The following is a 22,526-nucleotide window of genomic DNA, read 5'->3' as shown; positions in this document are numbered from 1 at the left end:
AAGTTGGAACTATATAGCAGAACACACTAAGATTTAATATATTAAGTCCCTCTTTTTATTTGACTAGCACTGCATAAAAAGGAGAAATACTACGGACAGGAGCAATGCAAATATGTCCTTACTTGATAGCATAAAGACATGATCATGCCTTTTATTTATTTATTTTTACTCATATAATAAATATCCTTTTTTACATTTCTTTTTTATGTATAAAAGAGAAAGGTAGGGAGCTTGTGGAGACTAACCATTCTAATACTCCGTGGTAATGGATCTAAAAGGAACTTACAAGCCTGTTAAATATTAGATTGAATATTCATGGTCCTCTGATGCCTAGCAGGAGAGCCGAGTCAGCTCTCTTCTGCTTCTCACAGTCCTTCCCTCATAAAGTGGTTGTCCTACCAGGTAATAAAGTGGAACCACTCACAACTCACATTATTTTGTACACAGGGCTCAGTGTATGGACCTTTTTACAGAGTTGACTCCTGACAGTGTAAATTTGTGGCATGAGGTGTGGGACTCCCTGGCCCCAATGCAGTTGCAGTTCTTTTTTTTCTCCCATTTGAGGGCAAATGATCTTCCTCTGGATTATCTGACTAAGGAAGATGAGGACATAGGGCAGAACTTAATGGACATGTGGTTTTATTTCTATCTAAATAACGGTTTCATAAAAAAATAATATGAAAACGCATTAACCCAAAAATAAATATTGAAACAACATTAAGTCCTCATTATCATCCGTAGGACCTTCTCTAGACGTAGAGCAGTCTGCAGGTCTCCCATAACGTGCAAGCGACCTGTTGTGTATGCAGTCAGGGGATTCAAATCTCCCTTAATGAGAGACAGGAGATCTTCTTCTGTAATCTCTATTGTAACATCTGCGGGACAGGTGAGAACTCCCCACCCAGAACGACCAGATCCTGTGAGAATAAAGACAGAGGAGAGTAAAGGTTATGGAAAAAGAGAGACTAAAGGAAACAGATGGCTATAGTACAAATCATATACATGGAAAGGAAGAGGAAATGAGGAAGCACAAACATCACATGCATATGGGTTAAGATGAGGGACAGAATGAGTGATGGAAGCTACAGAGTGGCTAAGAGTCTCGATGTATCTACCTGATGTTAGATCAAGGAAATATGCAGCTCTCTCTCCACCATGTAGAGTTACATATAGTTGATATGAGGATCCCACTTCAGAGACCAATGATTCAGACAGGGTTCCATCCAGCCGAGATAGCATCTGCTGTAATGAGATATCTGCAACAGAAGAGCCGTATTAGTATGTTATACCTGGGTTACCACCTCTACAATGTGCATTAGATTATGAGAACGTGGGCTGCTCTAACATTCAGGGTATTGACTACACCGGCGGTTCCCAAAATGTGCGCCGCGGCTCCCAGGGGTGCCGCGGCGCTGCCACTGGGGTGCCGCGGCGCTGCCACTGGGGTGCCGCGGGCCAGCAAAAAAAAAAAAAAAAGAAAGAAAACAGAAACTTACCAATCCGCACGGCGCCGGGACCCAGCAGCCTCCTCTCTCCCGCAGCTGTCACTGACGTCATTCAGTGACAACTGCGGGAGAGAGGAGGCTGCTGGGTCTCGGCGCCGCGCGGATTGGTAAGTTTCTGTTTTCTTTCTTTTTTTTTTGCCTGGAGCGGGGCAGAGGAGGAGGAGGAGGAGGACAGATGGCAAAGAAGGAGGACAGAGGGCAGAGGAGGAGGGGGACAGAGGGCAGACCAGGAGGACAGATGGCAGAGGAGGAGGGGGACAGAGGGCAGACCAGGAGGACAGATGGCAGAGGAGGAGGGGGACAAAGGGCAGACCAGGAGGACAGATGGCAGACCAGGAGGACAGATGGCAGAGGAGGAGGGGGACAGAGGGCAGACCAGGAGGACAGATGGCAGAGGAGGAGGGGGACAAAGGGCAGACCAGGAGGACAGATGGCAGACCAGGAGGACAGATGGCAGACCAGGAGGGGGACAGAGGGCAGACCAGGGGGACAGATGGCAGAGGAGGAGGGGGACAGAGGGCAGACCAGGAGGACAGATGGCAGAGGAGGAGGACAGAGGGCAGACCAGGAGGACAGATGGCAGAGGAGGAGGGGGACAGAGGAGGACAGATGGAAAAGAAGGAGGACAGAGGGCAGAGGAGGGGGACATAGGGCAGACCAGGAGGACAGATGGCAGAGGAGGAGGGGGACAGAGGGCAGACCAGGAGGACAGATGGCAGAGGAGGAGGGGGACAGAGAGCAGACCGAGGGCAGAGGAGGAGGAGGACAGATGGCAAAGGAGGAGGACAGAGGGCAGAGGAGGAGGGGGACACAGGGCAGACCAGGAGGACAGATGGCAGAGGAGGAGGGGCACAGAGGGCAGACCAGGAGGACAGATGGCAGAGGAGGAGGGGGACAGAGAGCAGACCGAGGGCAGAGGAGGAGGAGGACAGAGGTAAAGGAGGGGGACAGAGGGCAGAGGAGGAGGAGGACAGATGGCAGACCAGGAGGACAGAGAGCAGAGGAGGAGGACAGATGGCAGACCAGGAGGACAGAGGGCAGAGGAGGAGGACAGAGGGCAGAGGAGGGGGACAGAGGGCAGAGGAGGGGGACAGAGGGCAGAGGAGGAGGACAGATGGCAGACCAGGAGGACAGAGAGCAGAGGAGGGGGACAGAGGGCAGACCAGGAGGACAGAGGGCAGAGGAGGAGGGCAGAGGAGGGGGAAAGATGGCAGAGGAGGAGGGGGACAGAGGGCAGAGGAGGAGGGCAGAGGAGGGGGAAAGATGGCAGAGGAGGAGGGGGAAAGATGGCAGAGGAGGAGGGGGACAGAGGGCAGAGGAGGGGGACAGAGGAGGGGGACAGAGGGCAGAGGAGGGGGACAGAGGGCAGAGGAGGGGGACAGAGGGCAGAGGAGGGGCGGAGAGGGCAGAGGAGGGGGACAGCGTGAGAGATGGCAGAGGAGGGGCCAGCGTGACAGAGGGCAGAGGAGGGGGCCAGCATGACAGAGGGCAGAGGAGGGGGCCAGCATGACAGAGGGCAGAGGAGGGGGACAGATGGCAGACCAGGAGGACAGAGAGCAGAGGAGGAGGACAGATGGCAGACCAGGAGGACAGAGAGCAGAGGAGGAGGACAGAGGGCAGAGGAGGGGGACAGAGGGCAGAGGAGGGGGACAGAGGGCAGAGGAGGAGGACAGATGGCAGACCAGGAGGACAGAGAGCAGAGGAGGGGGACAGAGGGCAGACCAGGAGGACAGAGGGCAGAGGAGGAGGGCAGAGGAGGGGGAAAGATGGCAGAGGAGGAGGGGGACAGAGGGCAGAGGAGGGGGACAGAGGAGGGGGACAGAGGGCAGAGGAGGGGGACAGAGGGCAGAGGAGGGGGACAGAGGGCAGAGGAGGGGGACAGAGGGCAGAGGAGGGGGGGAGAGGGCAGAGGAGGGGGACAGCGTGAGAGATGGCAGAGGAGGGGCCAGCGTGACAGAGGGCAGAGGAGGGGGCCAGCATGACAGAGGGCAGAGGAGGGGGCCAGCATGACAGAGGGCAGAGGAGGGGGCCAGCATGACAGAGGGCAGAGGAGGGGGCCAGCGTGACAGAGGGGGCAACGTGAGAGAGGGCAGTGTGCCTGGTTGCAGAGGGGGCAGTGTGCCTGGATGCAGAGGGGGCAGTGTGCCTGGATGCAGAGGGGCATTTTTGCATACAACTAAATAAGTATTTCTGTCGTGACCTAAATACTTATTACAACTTTTTGACCCAACTACCTCTAAAACAGGACTGTTCAGTAATTATTTTGGAGGGGTGCCTTGAAAAAATTTGGAGACTCTAAGGGTGCCGCGAACTGCAAAAGTTTGGGAACCACTGGACTACACCGTTTCAGTCAGACAGTCCATACCCTACTTAACATATCGAAGCAGAAGCTCGACCGTGGCTTTTACACATGATATCTAATATATATAAGCCTAGCGGCGTGTGTTTGTGTGTGTGTGTGGAAAAAACTATTTTCTCAGAAAGGGCTTATCCAATTGACCTGAAATTTGGTATACTGACATTATTTGACAAAAAAATTATAATAGTGAAGTCAGTTAACTTCCATCATCCCCCCTTCCCCCCGTGGGAGGGGTAGTAAAGGCTAAATTTACCAGTTGAGGGGTCAAACTCTTTACTGTGTGGGTATTTATTTACCAGAGCCTGTGTTTGGTCATGGACAATTGTATGTCGCATTTTCACGAGTACGGAGATGCAGTGATGTGAAAATGCATGTTATGAATACTGCCCTTCAAGGAAGGCTGATTGAGCACAGCGATAAGGTGTTTAGCAGAAACATTGTGTATCGAGAGGTTTTAGAACAGTAAGACGATGGAGATTAAGGATGTGGCGATGAAGATGAAGGATGAGGTGATGGAGAAGAATGATGAGGTGGTGACATGTGGACAAAACCACGTTAAAAAAGGGTGCTTACGTCGGGAAGTAACGCTCTTCCCCTGAGGAGGCCTGGCCTAGCCCCAAATGCATGACAAGAACCTTTTTAACACCTTAAGTAGCTTGATTTGACTAGAATGCATGAGTATCATGCACGGGTTAACTTGTAAGTAATATTTACTTTGCTAGGGATTTTTCTTTCCTCCAAAACATTGTTTAACATTTAGAATATAAACAGGTCAAGGAAGCCATCCCAACATATCTGTTCCACCGCTACATAATCTATTTATTATCTCACTTGCTCTATATTAGAAAAACAGAATATTCCTGGGATGTTGAAGGTTCATCATAAATCAACACTGGAAGGAAGCGATTTCTGGCACAAGTAACAGCGATAACAAGGGAGCGTCAATGTCATGGTGAACAGGACATACACTCCCATAATAACGTAAAGACCTTGACATGTGGTTTTTGGGAATCATATTTAAATCATAAGGAATAAGGCAAAACAAAAATTAATTGTAGACTACTATCACTAATGGAATGTCATTAAAAAGAGAAATAAAGTGGGAAAAAAACATATATTACTTTACTTTGGTGAAAGGTTCTGGCAAGAAGATAAAGCAATGACAATGAGGGTTATAAGTGAATTATATTTCAATGAAAAAGTAAAAATTATATATCCAATATGCCAAAACACTCATTTAAAATTGGGTTTACGTTTTATTTAAGAGGTTTACAAAATCTCTTCCTTCCCAATAAGAATATATTGGTGGGGCATCCACGCTCTTTGCTATATTTAGCAGAGGCTTGGCCTTCACTTATAGTGTAAGCTGGAGCTGATCACCTTCGCCACTCTCAACAAGATCCCACAACACAGCTCTAATGGAAAGTGGAAAATCCTTCATAAGAGATAACATTTCTACACATATATTCATCTCAAATATACATCACAGGTCCCCATCTACCTATGGAAGTGAGAAAGCACATGACATCCAGATAGAACAGTGTCAGGATTACATACACATATGTTACATACACTTCAGCAGCAAGTCAGACAATAGGTCAGGGCAATATTCAATATTACATTGAAATCTGAACACCAGATTTATTTTCTACACAAAACTACATTAAAATAAATGGATTCCGTAATATTTCAACATTTTATTACACCACCCTCACTATAATGCCAGTTTTGGCCTAAATTTTAAGCGGGCAGTGTAAAGTGTTGTTTTTCTTATAGAGGTCAATAAACAACTATCTAATGTAATTTTATATGAATATTCACCCAGACATGAAGCAGATCTTTCTACTGGCAGAGCCGTGCAGACCACATGGAAACATACATCATACGTGAGGGTTGAATAGGGTCATGGGTATGATCCCGAATAAATGAAAGAATGCCCAGTATTTTCCAGAACTACATTAATTTGTTAAAAAGGGCAGTTTAGCATCTTAACCAACCTTGACATAAAGAACTATTCATCTTACGTTATCAACAATCTTCATACAGACAGCATTAAAGTCTATATGTAGATCCCAAACCCAATCATTTGTTAGATACATTATCAAGCAGAGTGTATCCAGCACTCGCATTTCCTGAAAACTCTCCATCTATGGGAACTAGGAGTATGCCATCCTATGGCAAGTTGTATACAGAGGACAGCATATATCTAGCAGACGTTGAGACATATAGGGGTTACATCTGCATAAAGAGACCCTGAGGGTCTCTTCTGCACCTTTAACCCTTAAAAAAAGACCACAAAAGCGGACCATTTTTACTGAAGTGTAGGTTTTACAACAATACACAAAAACTTGAATAATGCGATACCTGCAGATGAGGTAGTAGACGAGGTGGTATTTGTTGCTGAACTTTGCTTGGCTATTGAGACAAACTGCATGATCAGCTGCTCCAATCCACCACTGGGAGTCACAACTTGTGGGGCGAGAGAAACATTCACATTTTCTTCATGAGATCGTAAGACAGCTTCCAGCAACAGATCTACACGTTCAACACAAACACCCCATGGTTTCACCTGCTCGTTAATATCTTCCTGCAATATGTCAGACCAAAACAATTAGAGCAGCAATGTTGGTAGAGTCTTTAAATAAGCATAAACCTACAGTTATAGGACTTCCAGCCCAAGGAAGATGTCCATGCACAGTCATTACTTGTGTTTGTTGGAAAATTGACTGTTGTATATTTTTGGCATGTGATGGCATGAACTGTGAAATATGTAGCCGGTATTGTATATTAGGGAACATTTATGAAACCTGCTGTGAAGGTGAATACAATCTGGCATTACCCATAGCAATCAGACGCTTGCTTTCATTTTCTAACCTGCACTAGAAAAATGACAAAGTATGAATGAGCACATTCATTGATATAATCTGTTGATGTTAAAAAACAAACCAACAAAAAACCTTAGCATCAACTAACTTATTCAGCACAGGTAACTGCAATAGTAAAATATAAACAGAAATAAATCTGCCTCTAGCTTTGCATGTACAACTGAAAATGTACTTAGTGGAAAGAGTGAAATGTCACTTCAAAGTCCAACCTTAGCACTACCGCATGAGGACCACCCCTACATTCATTCATGTTGTTCTCCTCAACTTCTGCTCGACTTAGCTTCATTCATGACTTAAATTACTCATCACAGTGAAGGGGATAGGGGCGGCCATTTTTAAATGTGATACTTTCTGGATATTAAACTTTATATAATAACTGTAGTGCCCTTAGAAATACACTTTACCTTAGATATGCAACTGGAAGGTGCAAAATGTATCTCAATTGAAGTATAGGGCAAAACCTAATCTCTGGGACCTCATGACATTGTATAAAAATGAAGTCATTTTGCAGGGGATACAAAGGCTGTGTGACCTCCCACAAAGTAGGGAACGCCCCTGTAAAGGTGCCCTCGCCGCCCCTGCAACTCATATATATCATCTCACCTGCATAACACGATCTTGTTTTTACATGTATGCATTTAATCTATACTTGTACATCTCCAATCCACCCAACTCTTCCCATTAAGTCAATGAATCTTCTCCACCCACAGAAGCCACTATCTTGTCCCTCAATCCACATGTTTCCACATCAATCCATGTGCAATTCCATAAAAGAAGATGCATGACGTCACAAAAGAGCATTTTGAAGTTCGTAAATGACTGTTATTGTGTGCATAAGGCACTTCTACAGTAAACATTTATTTATTTGACCAGGAGAGGCCACCGATATATTTGAAGAGGTTTGTTATCAATAGTTAGAATTTACTGACTGTTAAATGATTACCTGGACCAGTAGAGAGTGCTGCCATCACTCCTTAGAGCAAATGGCCCACACCAACTTGGAGCTGTAAAACTGTCTTGATAAATTATGTATTTTTACTACATAAATCAATAGAGCTTCAGACATAAATTTAAAAAGAAATGTTTGCGTGCCCTGCATTCACCCTGTGTTTCTGCTATTTCAATAGATCATACTCCTAAACAGCAAGACTAAAAGGGCATGGGCTGTCTCAATTTGATAGTGTTACTTCTGGCTCTAACTCCCAGCTATAACTCTTTCAGCACCAAAAATGTGAATTAGTTCATCAGTTATATACAGTATCAGCACTATGAGTGGCTGACACACAGATCTGTACGGACAACTTTTCCCCTCCATAGTTCCTTTAATCACTATCACATTTAGATCTCATATCCACAATTATTATTATTTATTTATTCTAATATTCGTTTTATTAGTGTTTTTAACAATAGTAAAATGCATGATGGTGGATTTGACATTAGAAACGACTGTTTTCGTTTTTTTGGAATGCATCCCACTTTATTTTTTGTGGTTCCCATGATTTAGCGCATTGGGAATGCCTACAATGATCTTCGAAGCGCTAGCAAAACGCATGTTGAATGCAAAAAGGACTGAGATGCATTTTCACTGGAGTAATAAAAAAACAAAACAAAGCAAAACGAAAAAACAACCCCCCCCCCCCAAAAAAAAAAAAACCCAAAAAAACAAAAACAAAATGCCAGTGGGTGTGTGACCTAAATATTCTTTTCTCTGCTCAACAACTCAGATTGTGATGTGTCGGGTGCACTTTCCCAGCTATGTGAGCACCTCTGACAATGTTAAAAAGCAAAACAAGCAAATGCTTGCTCCAGCCCCTTGTTGGTTTAACCGCTCCTTTCAGTGAGCTGCACTGAGGTACCCACAGAACACTGTAACAAGCATTCACCACAAGAAAATAATCCACAAAACAGAGTTTAATACAGCAAACTACAATACAAATTGGATAAAATTAGGTTATCAATGGTAGACATTTAAATGTACTTATTTTGTCTTCTCCGAGAAAGGGACAGAGTGAGAGGTGCGTGTACGTTTCAATCCCATCAAACTATTAAAAATGTAAATAAATGCCAATGCAGGAGGATAAGGTTTGCCCTAGATATCCGCCTACGGAAGCCGGTAACTTGAGCACTTACATGGCCTTGAATTAATTAGTATAGACGTTGTCATTGTTCCAGTTAGCAGCCTGTTTACCTTAAGATGCTCTCCTATCCGCACCCGGTCACCATGAATCTCTCGGAGATATTTGCGCCCCAGGCTTTGTGCCAGCAGGTTCTCTGCTGTGTGCTGGATTACAAAGTTAAGATCCTGGACAGATAGTACAGACAGCACGGGGTCACATACTCTAAACTGAACATCTGCTCCCAAGGACACCACCGCATCATCCCTTGACTTCACCTAAAAAGTGAAACAAAAAAACAAAAGGATAATACATTGATGTAATGACAACAGACAGACAAAGTCATTAGAATTCCTTCTCACGTTAAAATAATAAAAACAAACGATCACCCTGTCAAAAGCATAGCAGGTTAAGTCCTAAAGGCAACTGTTGCTGAAGTATGTATATAGTAATTGGAGGTTCTAGGTGTATTAACAGCGAAGGCTGCTGCGTGCTTATCGATCAAAATGTGTTTTTTCACTTAAAGGGGGTTTCCACTTAGAGGAGACTTAATCTCTGTCCTACTCCTAGACTAATATGGATTGCAAAAAGCAGCCATGCCCAAAGTACAATGTGTTAGATAGCTCCCATTCCAAAAGATTACTTACATGATGAATGGGGGATCCACAACTTTTCTGCATGCCCCATGATCCTGCTGTTATAGCATACTGCCTGTCTGAAGAGAGACCAGGGGGTAAATGTTTCAAGCTGAGAGTTTTTCGGCGGGTTTGAAAAGCCAATCAGATTCTAGCTATCATTTATTTAGTACATTCTACAAAATGATAGCTAGAATCTGATTGGTTGCTATAGGCAACATCTCCACTTTTCAAACCCGCCGTAAAACTCTCAGCTTGATACATTTACCCCCAGGGTAGGAGCGAGGAGAGTAAGGTAATCTCATGGAACCCACCAAACCACAGATAAATACATTTTTGCGATGCAGTATAACTTTTGATGTTTCATACAAAATTACATTTTCAATGTTAAGATCATGAAGCAGTTATAGTTGCTAGCAGCTGACTGTTTTAAGCTTTTTTGCAATGACTAGTTCATGGTTCATGACTCCACCATGCACTGTCTATCCTCATTGCATCCATACAACACTACCAGTATCTGCACAGAAATGCCCCTTTATTATTGTCAGTTTATAAGGCTGCTGCCTTAATTAGCCACACACAGGGTTTCATGTCAGTGTATGTAATTTGTTTGTGTCATGACCATTCAATGTACAACACTGCATATGTCAGTACTTTATAAATATAGGATAATAATGATAATTCTGATGTCAGTTTGCAGCAGTAATAAGATATAATAAATATACCTTGTGTCTGATCTTATCAGTATTAAAAGAACCCTCCTATCAGTAATACATGATATGATTATTATGTTTATACTATTGAAACAGAAAATTGGTATTTATGCCGAAAAGTGCACCTTACAGTGGAACTTTCATACTACCAGTATAGCTTCTGGCGCACATCTGAAGCTGATAAAGCGATAAAATTATTTAAATAAACCTAGATTTTCATATTAAAAGTTTTAAAATAACAGTTTAATTTCCTTATTTTATTTTCATTTGTATATTCTCTATTTAAGACAATGGCAAATGTATTTGTCAGAGAATAATTACCAAAACCACTTGTACACTCCATGAACTACAGAAATCCCAGCGTCCTGGCAAGTGAAATGATAACTTGGCTATAAAATGTGTGTGTGTGTGTGGACAAGGTATTCTCTGTAATCAAACCATCCAGGTCAACCTCTCTGCTTCTGACCAGCGCCTCCCCTCTTGTCTCATAACCACATTTCACCGCTGACTCCAAGATTTCTCCTGTGCCACTATCCAGATACAAAAGTCTACCACCACGCCAAACACACCCCAACTCCCAACCTTCAATGCTTTAGACGATCCATCAAAAGCCATGTCTTCGCAATAGCTTTTGACACCCCTACGTGACACTACTCAAACTGAGCGCAGCTTGCTACTTTTCAAAGCCCTCTCTTGTCCTACTTTCTCCTTCTGTCTCATTTATGACCCTCCTCCTATTGATGTAGATCAAATATAGTATCTGTTCTTATCAGGGCATGCAACCTTGCTCCTTTGGCTTTGAGGCCAGGAGCTGTGGAGAAAGCCCAGGACAAGATGTGCCTCCATAGTGGCGACCCGGGGGTGCCAGAAAGTCAAAGATTACATAGAGATGAGCGGGCTCGGATATCTGAAATCCGAACCCACCCGAACGTTGCCGATCCGAGCCGGATCCGAGACAGATCCAGGTATTCCCGCCAATTGCAAAACTGAAACCGAGGCTCCGAGTCATAATCCCGCTGTCGGATCTCGCGATACTCGGATCCTATAAATTCCCCGCTAGTCGCCGCCATCTTCACTCGGGCATTGATCAGGGTAGAGGGAGGTTGTGTTAGGTGGTCCTCTGTCCTGCTATATCTCGTGCTGTGCTGTGCTGTGTTCTGCTCAGTCCAGTGGTGCTGTGTCCTGTGCTCTGTCCTTCTAAGGGCATTGTTATGTCCCCATTATTCCCAAATTATAAAAAATTACAAAAAAAGAAATTATAAAAAAAATAATAAAAAAAAAAATCCTAAAACAATCCTGCAGTATAAGTCCATTGGTATACTGCTATATTACAAAGTTCACTGATTCTACAGTATAAGTCCAGTGGTACTGCTATATTACAAAGTTCACTGATTCAGCAGTATAAGTCCAGTGGTACTGCTATTACAAAGTTCACTGATTCAACAGTATAAGTCCAGTGGTACTGATATATTACAAAGTTCACTGATTCAGCAGTATAAGTCCAGTGGTACTGCTATTACAAAGTTCACTGATACAGCAGTATAAGTCCAGTGGTACTGCTATTACAAAGTTCACTGATACAGCAGTATAAGTCCAGTGGTACTGCTATTACAAAGTTCACTGATTCAACAGTATAAGTCCAGTGGTACTGATATATTACAAAGTTCACTGATTCAGCAGTATAAGTCCAGTGGTACTGATATATTACAAAGTTCACTGATTCAGCAGTATAAGTCCAGTGGTACTGCTATTACAAAGTTCACTGATTCAGCAGTATAAGTCCAGTGGTACAGATATATTACAAAGTTCACTGATTCAGCAGTATAAGTCCAGTGGTACTGATATACAAAGTTCACTGATTCAGCAGTATAAGTCCAGTGGTACTCTCCTGTGCCGCATATAATTTTTAAAGGCTTTGCAGAGTGTGTGTGGCTTAGGGGTACGCTCTCTTGTGCTACATATAATGGAAAACCAAAATTTGGAGGATAAAGTAGGGAAAGATCAAGACCCACTTCCTCCTAATGGTGAAGCTGCTGCCACTAGTCATGACATAGACGATGAAATGCCATCAACGTCGTCTGGCAAGCCCGATGCCCAATCTCCTAGTACAGGGCATGTAAAATCCAAAAAGCCCAAGTTCTCAAAAAATAGCAAAAAGAGAAACTTAAAATCATCTGAGGAGAAACGTAAAGTTAGCAATATGCCATTTACGACACGTAGTGGCAAGGAACGGCTTAGGCCCTGGCCCGTGTTCATGACTAGTGGTCCAGCTTCACCCAAGGATCTAAGCCCTCCTCCCCCCCCCCCCCTACAAAAAATTTAAGAGAGCTATGCTGTCAGCAACAACAACAAAACAGCAAAGAACTCTGCTTTCTAAACAGATGACATCACAAATCCCCAAGGCGAGTACAATGGTGTTGGTGGTTGTGAAGCCTGACCTTCCCATCACTGTACGGGAAGAGGTGACTCCATCCAGCATTTGCAGCACGCCCGCTGCATATGCTGGAAGGATCACCCACAGTCCAGTTACAGATTTGGCTAATGAAGGTGTGAATGTTGTACACCGGGAGGAGGATATTGATGTAGCTGGCGCTGAGGAGGATGTTGATAATTATGATGCAGACAGATACCAAATTGCCTTTCTCAATTTCCATTTATATTCTAGATTATATAACGGCTGAATAGTTTTCTATTTTACTCCTAGTGGAGAGGGGATCTGATGCAGACAGATACCAAACAGCCTTTGTCCATTTCTTTGTATATTTGAATTTCTAGTTCTAAAGTTTATGCAGCCTGCTTTTTTTATATTCAACTACAAGTGTAGGGCGGGGGGAGGGGGCATAGATAGCCACCAAAGTAACGTGGTCCATTTAATTTCACTTTCTAGCTCCACAGTCTGTGCAGCCTGCTTTTTTTATCTTCAAAGTATTTACAAGCCTTGCAATCTAAATTAACTAGAGGTAGTGACGTGCTAGAACTCCACCCTCTATATGCTGCAGAGGATGGAGGAGCATCAAAAGGCCATTCAAGCCTACACAGCCACCTACGACATAGAAAAAGGAGTGGGGATGCGCCTGAGTCAAACGCACTGGAGAATGATTTTCGTGTTGTGCAAGGTTCTGCAGCCATTTGAACTTGCCACACGAGAAGTTAGTTCCGACACTGCCAGCTTGAGTTTTGCAGAAGCAGCTGGAGAAAGTGAGGGAGGAGCTGGTACACCATTGCGATTCTACCAAGCATGTAGCTCTTGTGGATGAAGCCCTTTGTACGCTTTGCCAGGATCCGAGGGTGGTCACTCTTTTAAAGTCAGAGGAATACATTCTGCCCACCGTTCTTGGTCCTCGGTTTAAAGCGTATGTTGTGTCTCTGTTTCCGGCGGACACAAGTCTACAGCGGTGCAAAGACCTGTTGGTCAGGAGATTGTCCTCTGAAGAGGACCGGGACATGCCACCAGCTCCACCTTCATTTTCATCACTGTTTGTGCAGTTCCAAAAAAGAGTAACTGCCATTTATAGTACTACCTTCTTTCTTTCTATATTTTTAAAAACAAACAAAAAAACTGTCATTTCTATTACTACGTTAATTGTTTGTGCAGTCACAAAAAAGAGGAACTGCGCCCTTAACTGCTATGTTGGTTTTAGACGTCCATCCGGTGTCCGCCCTCTGTTCCCTGGAATTCAGACCAGTTGAGGGGTTTTTTATTATATTGTGGCCCCGGTATCAAATTGGGTACCGGGGCCACTCCACTACTCAGTCCAGATACTTGTTTGGTGGAATTCAGACCAGTTGAGGGTTTTCTTATTATTTTGTGGTGACCACTCCTCTACGCAGTCCAGGTACAATTTTTGGTGCAATTAAGAGCAGTTGATGGTTTTCTTATTATATTGTAGGGACCACTCCTCTACGCAGTCCAGATACAATTTTTGGTGTAATTAAGACCAGTTGATGCCGGTTTTCTTATTATATTGTGGGGACCACTCCTCTACGCAGTCCAGATACAATTTTTGGTGTAATTAAGACCAGTTGATGCCGGTTTTCTTATTATATTGAGGGGACCACTCCACTATGCAGTCCAGAAAGATACCTCGTTGCAACGTTTTGGACTAATAACAATATTGTGAGGTGTTCAGAATACACTGTAAATTAGTGGAAATGATTGTTATTGAATGTTATTGAGGTTAATAATAGCGTAGGAGTGAAAATAAGACCAAAAACTTGATTTTTGAACTTTTTATGCTTTTTTCAAAAAAAATCTGAATCCAAAACCTTAAATCCGAACCAAAACCTTTCGGCAGGTGTTTTGCGAAACAAATCCGAACCCAAAACCTCAAGCAAATCCGAATCCAAAACACGAGACACCAAAAGTCGCCGGTGCACATCCCTAAGATGCACTGACACTTTTAAGGCACTTTTGCGCATTCTGACCACTTTCTTCCACGGGCCTTCTGGCTGGGCGGAAGAATGTTTTAAAATGCCCAGTCATTAGGCTAGGGCCATACCCACAATGCACTATTTATTTCACATCTTGTTTGTCACCTTCACTTTTATGTTTATTTTTCACCAGATCTAAGGGGTGTGGTAGCCCTTTATGGGCTCTGCAATTCCTTAATGATCTAGGGCAGTGGTGGGCAAACTCAGTCCTCAGGGGCTACCAACAGTTCATGTTTTTAGGATTTCTGTCTGTAGAAACAGCTGGGATAATTACTGACCCAGCCAAATAGATTAACTCAGCTGTGCATGATTAAAGAAATCCTAAAAACATGAACTGTTGGTAGTCTTTGAGGACTGAGTTTGCCCACCACTGATCTAGAGGATCCCTAAAAACGTCTGATGCTCTCCCTTCTGTGGGTTTGGCAAGTTTACGAATCCTGGATGAAGCAACAGTGGATCCCAGGGTAAAGGGACCACCCCTTGCCTTATGGCAAACGAGGTTTGAAGACCCTTGTTCCCTAAGGGACCTTTTGGTCTCAGGGGTCGGGGATCAAGGGGCCTAAAGTTGCTACATCCTTTTGCACTTTGTTTTTTTGCTTTTTTTTGCACTTGGGGCACAAAAGCAGCGATCCCGAGCTTTCAATTAAAAATCTATATCCTATCTCAACATACTAGGCCTCTCCATAACTTCTGGACACTATTACTCATTTACCTTCTATTAGGCTTTCTGTTCATCCTGTTTTTCCTACTGATCAAGGCTACAGAGTATTGTGGCGCAGTACAAATAAGCAAACATAAAAATAATAACAGCAGTTTCTCCAGAACTCACCTTAGATGGGTGTATGCTAAATGCTCTTGTTCTCATGTCTACTCTCTGAAACTGGTCAATAAGAGGGAGAAGCAGGACCAGCCCTGGACCTCTGGCTGGTCGCACCCTGCCAAGCCGAAATATTACTACCCTTTCATAAACAGGCACGACCTGGTTAAAAGGACAACAGATTGAAACATCACTTCTCTTGAAAACAATATGCCTGATTAGGCTCATTTCAGAAAATGCAATGGATTTAAAATACTAATATTTCTACATTATCTCTGTAGAATTAGTAATCAAAATTATGAAAAGGATGCCAGAGAGGATAAATTGCTTTCCACTACAAAACATCATAAGAGAGACGGAAAAGTAAAAAAAAAAAAAAATAATAATAAAAAATGCACATCAGCAGTATTTCATTACATAAAATACAGAAAAATCGGAAACGGCATTACAGCTAACCTATGCATCAGCTTTGCTCGTACAGGGCAGCTGTCCAATCAGCGTTAATCGACACATTGCAGTGTGCAGTTTACATTTCATTTCATTTCTATATAAATAAATGATGATGATGATGATGATGATGATGATTTCTCAAGTGAGTCACACCCAGGAAAGGGATTGTTACTGGCGCTGGCGAGGACCTTGGGAAGTGTGTAACCGTAGTATACTAGACATATATATCAAGACAACCAATTATCTTTACCTATTATCTAATCCTGCAAGGAGGGAAAGACAGATAGAAGTTGCACTGTGTATTGTTTCTCTGCCTCTTGCTCCATTCCAGTACTAGTCAATGTGCACAGTTCAAACGTGGAGCAGGCTGCTGCAGTGGCCTACCTTACCATGCTAGCTAGGCTTTTACTTCAGGTAGTCCTGTTTTAAGTAACTTATTCAATATCAAATGCTTTGCTAAAAACTAGATAAGTTTTGTCAACATCGCTTTGACAATAGAAAACAATCCAAAAAACATGAATTAAGATTTCATAGGGCCATCTCTTGGTAAACATAGGTTTGCTGCAGAAGTTTTATAGTATATATATATATATATATATATATATATATATATATATATATATATATATATATATATATATATATATATATATATACTTGCCTTTACAAGCCAGCACCGCTTTAAATTTTAGCTGGAAACTCGCCGGTTTACGGCGAGTTGAAAAAAACGGACTTTCATACATTTACCCCCTTGTTTCATTTTAATTCTCTTCAAGAAAACATTACTTTTGAAACGTGAAGACACACTGGATTAATGGATCATCATACCAAACAAGGCTTTCTTTAAGATAGTTTTAAAGATTACTCCCAAAATTGCAATAACGTTTTCAAATGTTATTGCCTTTTATGCACTCAAATTGCATCTTAGTATATACATTCAAACACTTAAACTTTATGTGTATATACACCCCTGCACAGTAGCCCTGCAATTCTCACATACATACCAAATGCATTTAGTATATGTCATATATTTATAACAATTATTTCTTGGAGAGGGTGAAAAGTACAAATACTATTTTACCTTTATGAAACACCATATAGATATTGGCAAGGTGATGATGAGACATAAGAATGATAGACAAGTAATCCCAATGTGACCACTCCATACCAGCCATGTGTCAGAGGCAGCTGTGAGGAAATAAGTGAGCAAAATAAATAATTGTTCTGGTATTGTGCATAATTCAAAGCCAAAGAGAGACTAGTAAAATCATACAACATGTCCTATAGTTGACAGAACAATGGGGAATTCAGGAGTCAGGCTAATTTAGGAGCCAGTGGTAAATTTTAAGAGGCCAAGGTTGATGAATACCTACATCCTTTAACATCAGTAGAAATAACTCCCAAAAAATAATGTTCCGGCAGTAATTTTTGCAGTCCATTGGCTACTTGGCTCCTGGGATTTGTCTACCCTAGCGGTTCCCAAAGTGTGCACTGTCACAGGGGTGCCGTGGCCAGGAAGAAAAAAAACAAAAAACACAAAACTTACCAATCCGGCGGCACCCAGGGCCCGGCATCCGCCTCCTTTATCACTTGTCACTGCATGTCGGGCGTGACGTCACCATGTCCGACATATTCAGTGAGAAGTGGCGGGAGAAAGGAGGATGCTGGGTCCCAGGCGCCACCGGTTTGGTAAATTTTGTGGGTTTTTTTTCTTCCTGTGACAAAAGAAGAAAGAAGGCCAAGTATGATAAGTAAAGAAAGGGAAGGAGGGGGCAGAGTGAGGATGAAGGGGGGCACACAGAGTGTGTGGAGGAGGAAGGGAGGCACACAGAGTGTGTGGAGGAGGAAGGGGGGCACACAGAGTGTGTGGAGGAGGAAGGGGGGCACACAGAGTGTGTGGAGGAGGAAGGGGGGCACACAGAGTGTGTGGAGGAGGAAGGGGGGCACACAGAGTGTGTGGAGGAGGAAGGGGGGCACAGTGTGATGATTTTTTTGTTTTATTTTGTTTGATCTTATTCCTCCCAGTATTAGCTGTAAATAATTTTTTGGACACAAATATAATTGAAAAAAATATATAAAAATATTCTTTTCCCTTGGATTTATGGGTTTTATTTTTGCAATCAACTTACTAAGTATTTCTATCCTGACCTAAATACTTATTACGTTATTTTGATGCAACTACTTATAAAATGGGACTGCTTGGTAATTATTTTGGAGGGGTGCTTTGAAAAAATTATGGACACTCTAAGGGTGCCGAACTGAAAAAGTTTGGGAACCACTGGTCTACCCTGTCTATAACCATATAACATATGCAATTCAACAGCAGCCTTGCAGAGGCAAATTAAGATGAAGCACTGCCTACTGTACAAAGTCGCACATAACACAAAACACTTTAACAATAACACAACATACGATTATTAGTTTGAAGATTTAACAAATCAAACAGTGAATTTTAGAAGTGAAAAGGTGAACCCTTAACAATTTATTTAACAGACACACAAATGTAGGCAATAGGGAAGGAAAGACAGTGTGCCACTAAGGACGTTCAGGATAATGCATATGTACCTGATTTTGCAGATTGCGATGGGGGAGATCCATCCAACCCCAGGGGAAGAGCTTTGTATTTATATTGGCTCCACATTATGCAAACAAGTACCAAAAAATTATAACAGAACACCTAAACCCCTCCTATCTAATCGGTAAAAAATGGGGAGTTACGATGCAAATTATTAGAATATGGGAGAAAAGTTTAAATTAATTTAGAGATCTGTGCCATAAAGAACGGTGTTAGATGAGAAACGTTCTGCGGGTTCCAACATATTTATTTGCCAGGAAAGTTAACATGATCGTTTTCTGCAGACTTTAAGCAGTCAATAACTTAACATCCGCATCTCTTCCTGGTTACTGTACAGCAAGTGATAAAAACGTTGGTTACATTACAACACGGTTATCCTCCGCTTCTGTGATTGTCTCCAGTTCGTCAAACAGAAATGTATGGTGGCGTCCATTTCTTCGGAGACCAATGTTCGCTGATGCATGGTAAATTACCCCCTTAAAAGATTCCATCAATGAAGACACTAAAATAAAGTAATATATTTCCTTAGTGTTTTGAACATTGTGTATCAACTTGAAATGTCCCCATATCGGTATAGTACCCACAGCGTCCTCTAACGTTTGGAGGTCAGACAATCAATTGCTGTACAAAACACATTTGGAGATCATTTATTTTGCAATCATCATCATCAGCTACTTATATAACGCCACTAATTCCGCAGCGCTGTACAGAGAACTCACATCATTCCCTGTCCCAAAGGAGCTTACAGTCTAAATTCCTTAACAGACACAAAGACTGAGAGAGACTAAGGTCAATTTAATAGCAGCCAATTAACCTACTGTATGTTTTTGGAGTGTGGGAGGAAACCATGGGTTCTTGTGGTCAAAAGCATACATGCCAACTCTCCCGGAAAGTCCGGGAGACACCGCATCCCAATCTCACACCGAGAATCGTGTCATTTGACGCGATTCTCTGTGAATCACACCATTTTGGAGGGCGGGAGGGGGTGGGACAAGGCCAATTGCGTCATTTTGGCCCTGCCCCCCGTGACGCAAATTACGGTTTTGCGGGGACGGGGCCAAAATGACGCGATTGGCCTCATCCCGCCCCCTCCTGCCCTCCAGTCACGCCCCCTCTTTCCGGGAGTTGGTAAGTATGGTCAAAAGCAGAGCTAGCCTTTCTATTTGTATTTTCAAGAGTAGTTTAAATCATACTTGCCAACTCTCCCCGAATTTCTGAGAGACTCCCATATTCCAGGTAGGTCTCCAGCACTCCGGGCAGAGTATGGCAGCCTCCCGCATGAATTAGATTCAAAATGCCGCAATTCTCAGGGAATCGCAGCATTTGGCCCCACCCCCGCTGTAAAATGAAACATTTGCATCATTACGTGGTGGGGGCGGAGCCGAAACAGCGTGATTTTCATAACCCCGCCTCCGAAACAGCCACCTCCCCCAGGCAGCTCCCAGACACTGACTTGAGGAAGTCAGCAAGTATGGTTTAAATGATAATTCCATCTTTAAGTAATATAGGTAAGAAGGGTACTATTTGCCCTGTGTTTTCGTTTTAGTAATATTACCTCAGGAATACCTTTGTAGACACTTATGTGAATCCAAGTAGCATTTTATTTGGCTTTTTTTATTGTCAAAATTCAGTTTTAGTGAGTGTATGGTGCAGATTTAGTCATACTTGCTAACTTCTTGTAGTTGGCGTCCAGGAGCTGCCGGGGGGAGGTGGGCGTGCGGGGGACGGGGACCCGAAAACCTTTTTTGGCCCCGCCCTGTGATGTAATGACGCAAACGCATCATTATACAGCGGTGGGCCGAATCGCACAGCATTTTGGACATAATGTGGGAGATTGCCATACACTCCCGGGAGTCCGGGAGACCCATCCCGAATTCGGGAGTTGGCAAGTATGGATTTAGTGGGGCAGTGATATCACAGCCTACATGCAAATATTGTGGTGGAAAACTACAACTCACATAGTTCATTTCAAACATACAACCAATAGCAGCCCTGAACACTGTCTCATCTGTGACATTGTAACTGAACTGCATGCAGTATGTAGCTAGTGTTTGAATACTGAGAGGTAACACTAGCATAACACCCAAGTGTCGTGATTTAGGTGGGACAGTCCCGATTTGAGGGCTCTTTATACCTTGACAACTCCTAGGGCGTTTGGAGACTCCCTTTTCCACCAACTGTATACCTTCAAGGTCTGGCAAAGTTAGTAGGACGTATGCACCTACACAGAAGGTATTCTCTCAAAAACGAGTTTGAAATGGAAGAGGGCAGGGCTTCACAGCAGTGTCTGCTAACCAAACGAAATACTAGAGATGCTCACTGACCCCCGTGAAGTGGTTTTGGTTTTGGATCTGGATTAGCTTTGTGTTTTGGTTTTGGCAAAACCACCCTCGTGTGTTTTGGTTTTGGTTTTGGTTTTGGATCTGTATTTTTATAGACAAATTGCTAAAATATGCTAAAATCACATCATTTTGCTCTTGTTTTCTATCCCTATTACCAAATTCCATCACAACACCATTTTACTAGAAAAGTTATTCCTCACCTCTACCAGAAAGTTCGTAAAAATTTAATTATTGGGATACAAAATGCATTTCTACCCACTGTACACTTAACCACAGATATGGGTACATGAAAAACAGTCAGTATTTAACTTATGTGCAAAACAGAACACTCATTTGCACCCCTTCATTGTAACATGGTTTTGTCCAGGAGACTGAAATAAGGATCCTCTTCATTTAAGATCCTTAATGAATCAGACCCACGGTTAGCTTTAGTCAAGTGATTGCCTTAATCATACTTTTTGAGAAGCAGCTAGAGAAATTGAAGGATGAAATTAAACTAAGCAAATCCACTAACTATATTGTAATTGTAGATTTATGACTTAATTTGCTACGCCAGGATCCAAGAGCTATCAACATCTTGTAATGACGTCTCCTCCTTCAGTTTCTCTGGCAACTGCAATTTTATGTTTTTCTACAGTAAACTTTCACCCTTGTTAGTGAGGTGTTTTTTTCTTTAAAAAGGTACAAGCTTTTTATTTACATTTTTGTTTCCCTGACTTAAAACCACTATGCTCTTGAACATAGGCTTTAGCACATGAGGTAGAGGGATTAGTATCATCATGACTGACACTGGAGACTGACAACAACAATGTCACCCCTCCTGTTTCTGTATGAGCTATGGCACAATACAATGTCACTGGAGACTTTGAAGTACACTGACAGCCCTATTATTACAATTTCTGTTTCAGCACTGAACCCTGCCACCTCTCCTGTTTCTGAGTGAGCTATGGTACAGTAAAATGTAACTGTAGATTTAGACCAAGCCAGCCAGCCCTATAATTTTTCTTCTGAATTTGCCTGCAGCGGCGGCGCCAAACAGGGCGTGACCTCATTGTGTTGTGGGTGTGGCCAACATGGGGCATTGATACATACATTATAATAATACATTACATTTATCACGCTCTCCCAGCCACATCACGCCATCCCCCCAGGCACATTATGACACCCCCAGCCCACTGTACTTATATATTCTTCTGGTGTTGCTGACATCCATAAGGGTGGGAACTTCTTGTAAATTGAGCAGGGAAGCTCTTTGTCTCACGAGATTACCAAATCTTGTGATACTTACAGCTCCTCAGCTCTGCAGTCTGTGTCCTGTCCAGGAACTGGGAGCAGCTATCAGTTCCCTTTCCCTAACCAGAGCTGGATTAAGGCTCAGGGTATTTATGACATCAGGGCCCCTATTATGTAACATGGTTATCATTTTAGACAAATACACAGGCACTACTGTTAGAAGCACACAGCTTTGCCTTCACAAGCAGTATGTTGTGAAGCGGGACATACCGCCCAACTGTACTTGCAGTCGGACCAAATCCTGACTAAGGGAGAAAGTCACCCAAATTCAGGACTGCCCCACCAGATTCAGGACAGTTGGCAGATTGTCCTGCTCTCTCCTACCTGTCTTGCTCACTGTCACCACTTGTAGCAGCTGGTTTCTTTAGCTCAGTTCATTCTTGTCTTGATCCTGGAATATTGGATGC

At 43.0% G+C, this 22,526-nt stretch overlaps 1 protein-coding gene across 1 annotated transcript; it reads right to left on the bottom strand.

The window, feature by feature from the left end:
- Nucleotides 1-622: 622 nt before the first annotated feature.
- Nucleotides 623-22,195, bottom strand: STOML1 (stomatin like 1). The gene is made up of 8 exons (XM_075208301.1): nt 22,115-22,195; nt 18,475-18,986; nt 16,991-17,097; nt 15,472-15,621; nt 8,938-9,141; nt 6,229-6,451; nt 1,116-1,256; nt 623-917 (listed from the first exon to the last, which is right to left on the bottom strand). Exons 2-8 carry the CDS (start codon nt 18,548-18,550, stop codon nt 718-720), a joined length of 1,101 nt encoding a protein of 366 aa, XP_075064402.1. The 5' UTR covers nt 18,551-18,986; nt 22,115-22,195; the 3' UTR covers nt 623-717.
- Between the last annotated feature and the right edge of the window lie 331 nt (nt 22,196-22,526).

Source organism: Mixophyes fleayi, chromosome 4 (assembly GCF_038048845.1).
Source record: "Mixophyes fleayi isolate aMixFle1 chromosome 4, aMixFle1.hap1, whole genome shotgun sequence".
Lineage (NCBI taxonomy): Eukaryota > Metazoa > Chordata > Amphibia > Anura > Limnodynastidae > Mixophyes > Mixophyes fleayi.
This window is presented reverse-complemented; position numbering and strand designations above follow the sequence as displayed.

What these genes read in the sequence shown, in the direction of transcription:
- STOML1 (XM_075208301.1), bottom strand. Translation starts at nt 18,550, where the DNA reads ATGTGGAGCCAATATAAATACAAAGCTCTTCCCCTGGGGTTGGATGGA. An exon ending in CTATATGGTGTTTCATAAAG is followed by an intron (nt 15,622 to 16,990) that starts GTAAAATAGTAT and finishes CCTTTTAACCAG; the next exon opens with GTCGTGCCTGTTTATGAAAG. An exon ending in TTAGCATACACCCATCTAAG is followed by an intron (nt 9,142 to 15,471) that starts GTGAGTTCTGGA and finishes TTCACTTTTTAG; the next exon opens with GTGAAGTCAAGGGATGATGC.